The sequence below is a fragment of the Dunckerocampus dactyliophorus genome, chromosome 9 (genome assembly GCF_027744805.1).
Source record: "Dunckerocampus dactyliophorus isolate RoL2022-P2 chromosome 9, RoL_Ddac_1.1, whole genome shotgun sequence".
Taxonomy (NCBI): domain Eukaryota; kingdom Metazoa; phylum Chordata; class Actinopteri; order Syngnathiformes; family Syngnathidae; genus Dunckerocampus; species Dunckerocampus dactyliophorus.
This window is the reverse complement of record NC_072827.1, coordinates 2235099-2239829: the sequence shown is the minus strand read 5'-3', so window position 1 is coordinate 2239829 and position 4731 is coordinate 2235099. Positions and strand designations below refer to the sequence as shown.

Sequence of the window (4731 nt, the reverse complement as noted above, 5' to 3'; positions counted from 1 at the left end):
CCAGAAGACCATCATTGATACCCTCCATAGGATGCGTCTGTGTAGGCTCTCAGTCGTACAGGAGTTGTCCATCGAGGGAAAGGCTTCTTGAGACGTCATCTGTACTTCTGTGAAGAAGGTGTCGGACGTTTCGCTCCTCATCCGAAGAGCTTCGTCAGCGAACTAATAATTGCTGGTAGCCTAGGCCTTAAATACAGTAAGTGTGGGCGGAATTGGTGTGCCAACACCCTCCTTCTATTGGTTCCTTACACTAAGCCTGGGCGGAGTAGTGGTCTAATCCTCTCCTGCTATTAGCACCTCCGATAAAAGGGAAGTGTCGCTCCCTGAGTTGGGTATGAACGACTCTGATACTGGCTCGTTAGCATCTATCTGCCGATCCTGCTGAGGGTTGAAGGACCTTCTACGGCCCTGTCCAGCTCTCCTGGAGTAACTACCTGTCTCCTGGAATCTCCTCCATGTGTCCAGGTACCGCAGTGATGTCCTGGTCCAGATCTGGGAGGAGATCCCCCAGGACAGCATCCGTAGTCTCATTAGGAGCATGCCCCCACGTTGTCAGGCATGCGTACAAGCACGTGGGGGCCACACAAACTACTGAGAATCATTTTGAGTTGCTACAATGACATTTTAGCAAAATGGACCAGTGTGCTGCATCATTTTTTCACTTTCATTTTTGGGATGTCTTCGATTTCCCCCCTCTATAGGGTGATCATTTTCATTTCTATCAAATGATGTGGCATCATTTTGTTACTAATACATCACCCACTTATTATCAGGAAACATATTCAAGCTCATTTTCCCCGCAGTTTAGATTTGATGTGTTTTCCAAGTGTTCCTCTCATTTTTTTGAGCAGTGTATATAGCCGGTCGGTGCTGACAATGGCTAAAAATAGATTCTCCGTTGTGTTCTTTGACGTTTGTGAGTGACTAGGAGACAGCTGCAGTTTTCTTGCCCGCCAGAGGGGGCGTTTATTCTCTGTGCACAACAAATAAAATGTACAGCAACCGGAATAAGCTTCATGCACACGTCTCCTCTCCTCACCAGTCCAGAAGGCGACTGAAGAATTTTAAACAAAACATGCAGAAAGAGGGAGCAGACATAACTGTGCACAACATATAAAATTTACAGCAACTTGAATACGTTTCATGCACGTCTCCTAAAAAAAGGAAAGCCACATGAAAAACGAACTCCCCAAAACTAGTTTAATTAACAGCAGTAACTTTCCTGAGTTGTCTTTAAATGCTGTACATAATACAGAGAGCACACATTGGCATGAAATGTCTTATATTCATATTAACATATTAAAACATTGTTGCCACCAGACTAACATACTGTACTGTAACTCATAAAAAGGTGCTTATAACAACAAAAACATCCTGATCAAAAGCTTAAGATCGGTTGAAAAATTGCTAAAATTTGCATTTTGCACATTTGAATCTTAATGAGGTTTTAAGTAGAGCTACAATATTCAAAAGCAAGAAGGGGGAGTGCGACAAAAAGCATTTTGAAAAAGTCATTTATTGAAAACAAATGGTTTTTTTGTCAGCTGATCAAGAGTTTAAGACCATCGCTCAAAAAAAAAAAAAAACTCTCCAAACCAGAACAACAAATGTTCTCAGTAGGACTCAGTAATGAGGAGCTCCACCGTTCTTGTTCATCACTTCCAAAATGGCTTTGGGCATGCTTGATGCCAGTGTTTCCAGGAGGCTAGTGGGAACATTGCTCCAAGTGGTGAAGATGGCTTCACCAGGGGCATCGACTGTCTGGAACTGATGGCCATTTTTATAAACTTCCCTTGCCATCCATCCCCAAATGTTCTCTATGGGATTTAACATGCAGGATGGTCCAAAAGAGTGATGCTATTCTCCCTGAAGAAGTCCTTGGTCAAGCCAGCATTGTGACCTGCAGCGTTGTCCTGTTGAAGAACCCAGCTGTTACCACACAGACGAGGGCCCTCGGTCATGAGGGATGCCCGCCCCAACATCTGCACATAAGTCCCCGCCGTTTGACGACCCTGCACCACCTGAAGCTCCAGTGTTCCACTGAATGAACCCAGACCATGATGGACCCCCCTCCACTGTGCGGGTAGAAAACATCTCAGGTGGGATCTCCTTGTCATGCCAGTAACGCTGGAAGCCATCTGGACCGTCAAGGTTCCATTTTATCTCATCAGAGAATAAAACTTTGTTCCACCTTTCAATGTCCCATGTTTGATGCTCCCTGGCAAAGTCCAAACGGGCACTTTTGAGTCTTGAATTCATTTTTTGTTTTTTAAACCCTTTTCCCGCAGATGGCGTCTGATGGTTATTGCGCTGCAGTCGGCACCAGTAAGGGCCTTAATTTGGGACGAAGACCACCCTATGTCTTGATGGACAGCCAATCGGATCCTCCGGCTCAGCGCAGGTGTGATTTTTTTAGGTCTACCACTTGACTTTTTTGTTCCATAATGCTCAGGATCTTTCAAAAAATTTTGAATGACTGTCTTACTACGCCCAACCTCAGCAGCAATGGCACGCTGCGAGAGGCCTTGCTTATGCAGCTCCACAATCCGACTACGTTCAAAAAGAGAAAGCTTCTTAGCTTTAGCCATCAGGAGGGCATGACAGTGGGAATGCCTGACAGAAAATGAACATTTTGAGCAAGTAAAAGGTTTATCTCCTGTGTGCGTTCTCATGTGTCGTGTCAAATCATTCTTACAAGAAAAACTGTTATCACAAACCGAGCAGGTAAAAGTTTTTTTTTCAGTCTTCTTTTTAGAGCATTCTGAGTGTTTGTTGTCAGTGTGAGTCGTCATATCATCTTCACAGTCTGTATCGCTGCTCAAAGATTCTTGGTTGTAGTCCCTGTCTTCATCTTCAGGAGAGTGAGACGTTGTGTCGTCACTATCTGACAGTGGAGCTAACAGGTTGTCTGCTTGTGATCCTCCACAGTGGTCTCCATCAGCTTCTGTTGTCATGTGTTGTGCTGAGCTGCTGCTTGAAGGCTCCGCCTCTCTCTTCTCCTCACTTGGACTATGATGAAGCTGACAGGACTCAGGTTGTTTGTCTTCATCGTCTTCGGTCTTCACAGAAACACCAGTCAGTTGCAACCTGGAGAGATCAGCCTCCTCTGGTCCTAGAAGACACTCTTCCTCCTGAGTGATCGAGAGCTTGTCCTCTTCCACTTTAACAAATGAAGGCTGTGGCTCCTCCTCTTCCTCTTTAATAGGCTTTTGCTCCCCCTGTGGCTGAAGGGGACAGTCTTCTTGACGACCAATCAGCTGCTGGGTGTCTGCAGGACACAAACAGGAATTATTGTGGACGCTATTTCGTTTTAATGATGGGTTCTTGGTAGTTTCATATTAGTTTCTTTCAGCAAAACTGTTGTCAGCAGCTAATTTGAAACATCTGTGTGCCCCAACCATGCCCTGCAGTGCTGTGTAGTATTTTCCAGGGGAAGAAGGCATCAGGGCACCCCAAAAAGTCCAGCAAGCATCTGGACTGTCTCTGAAAGTTGAATTAGCTGTGGGATCGGGGAACCACCAGTGCTTTTGGAAAAACTTTTGGAAGATGGCCAGGCATCAAGAAGGGCACATAGAAGCTACTTCTCTTCAGGAAAAACATCAGGGACAGACTGACATTTTGCAAAAGATACAGGTGCTGGACTCCTCAAGACTGCGGTAAATCCCCTTTCTCTCAAATTTATGTATTTTCTGTATGATTTTTAACATGTAATGAGTAAAAAGTGTTGAATTTCCACATTTGTTGATCAGATAGAGGGCAGAAAGCTGAGACGAGGGAAGAAGGTTAGTGAACATGAAACATACCTTCAATGTGCAGCACAACTTGAGTCTTGCAAACATCTTCCAGTTGTTGCTCGTTCTCCTCTCTTGTTGGAGAAAGTTCCTCCTCGTGCAATGTCATCTGTAGTCTCTCGTTATCTGCAGCTTTCACCTCCGCGTGTCCGAGATGTAATGAGGGTGCCCAGTCTGGATGGCTTTCATCCATTTCATTAGCAGGTCTCCCTGAAAAACACACACTCCCCTTATTACTTTTAAAACTGTGTACATTGATCACGGTTCATTCGTTCATTCTTGAGCTTACAAATCACTCAAACTCAACAGACAACGTGTTTTATTCCCCCAAACACGATACTTTCTTGGCTGTGCTCAGCTAGCTTGGCTCACGCTAGCGGCCTACTATATGCTAGCTCCTTGGCTTTGCTTCCCGTTAGAAATAAGAAAAATCTCACCCCATCCTTTTTATTCCCGAAGCGATCGCGTGAACGATTGTGACAGTTAATAACACAACACGTTTACACTATGTTTTTGACTTGTTACAACAAAAACAAGCTAGCGTCGACATTCAGCAGACGTCAACAAACCTTGCAGTTTCCCCTCAAGCCGAACAATGCAGTGCGGTTCTTCTTCTTGTTGTTTATGGCGGGTGGCACTCAAGGAAAAGTCGCATTACCGCCACCTTCTGCATTGGAGTGGGAACCAGGGCTCCCTATAACCCTCCCATATTTATACGTGTATCCATTCATTTTCTGTATGTGTGTGTACATATATGTACTTATAAATTACTACATTCTATCACCCAATAGTCCGTTGTACTTTGTTAAGGAGCCCCGGGGGGACATGGAGAAAAGGAGGATTTTTTTTGCGAGAGCTCGCAAAATTTTGCGTTATCTCATATATATTATTATTATTAGAGTAGAACACACATTTTTGCTTTATCTCGCAAATCTATGTG

At 44.4% G+C, this 4731-nt stretch overlaps 1 protein-coding gene across 1 annotated transcript; it reads right to left on the bottom strand.

Moving 5' to 3' along the window:
- Positions 1 to 950: 950 nt before the first annotated feature.
- On the bottom strand, positions 951 to 4401 carry LOC129187217 (zinc finger and SCAN domain-containing protein 2-like). The gene is made up of 3 exons (XM_054786130.1): positions 4361 to 4401; positions 3804 to 4001; positions 951 to 3268 (listed from the first exon to the last, which is right to left on the bottom strand). Exons 2-3 carry the CDS (start codon positions 3982 to 3984, stop codon positions 2256 to 2258), a joined length of 1194 nt encoding a protein of 397 aa, XP_054642105.1. The 5' UTR covers positions 3985 to 4001; positions 4361 to 4401; the 3' UTR covers positions 951 to 2255.
- Positions 4402 to 4731: the final 330 nt, after the last annotated feature.

What these genes read in the sequence shown, in the direction of transcription:
- LOC129187217 (XM_054786130.1), bottom strand. Translation starts at nt 3,984, where the DNA reads ATGGATGAAAGCCATCCAGACTGGGCACCCTCATTACATCTCGGACAC. An exon ending in AGTTGTGCTGCACATTGAAG is followed by an intron (nt 3,269 to 3,803) that starts GTATGTTTCATG and finishes TGTGTCCTGCAG; the next exon opens with ACACCCAGCAGCTGATTGGT.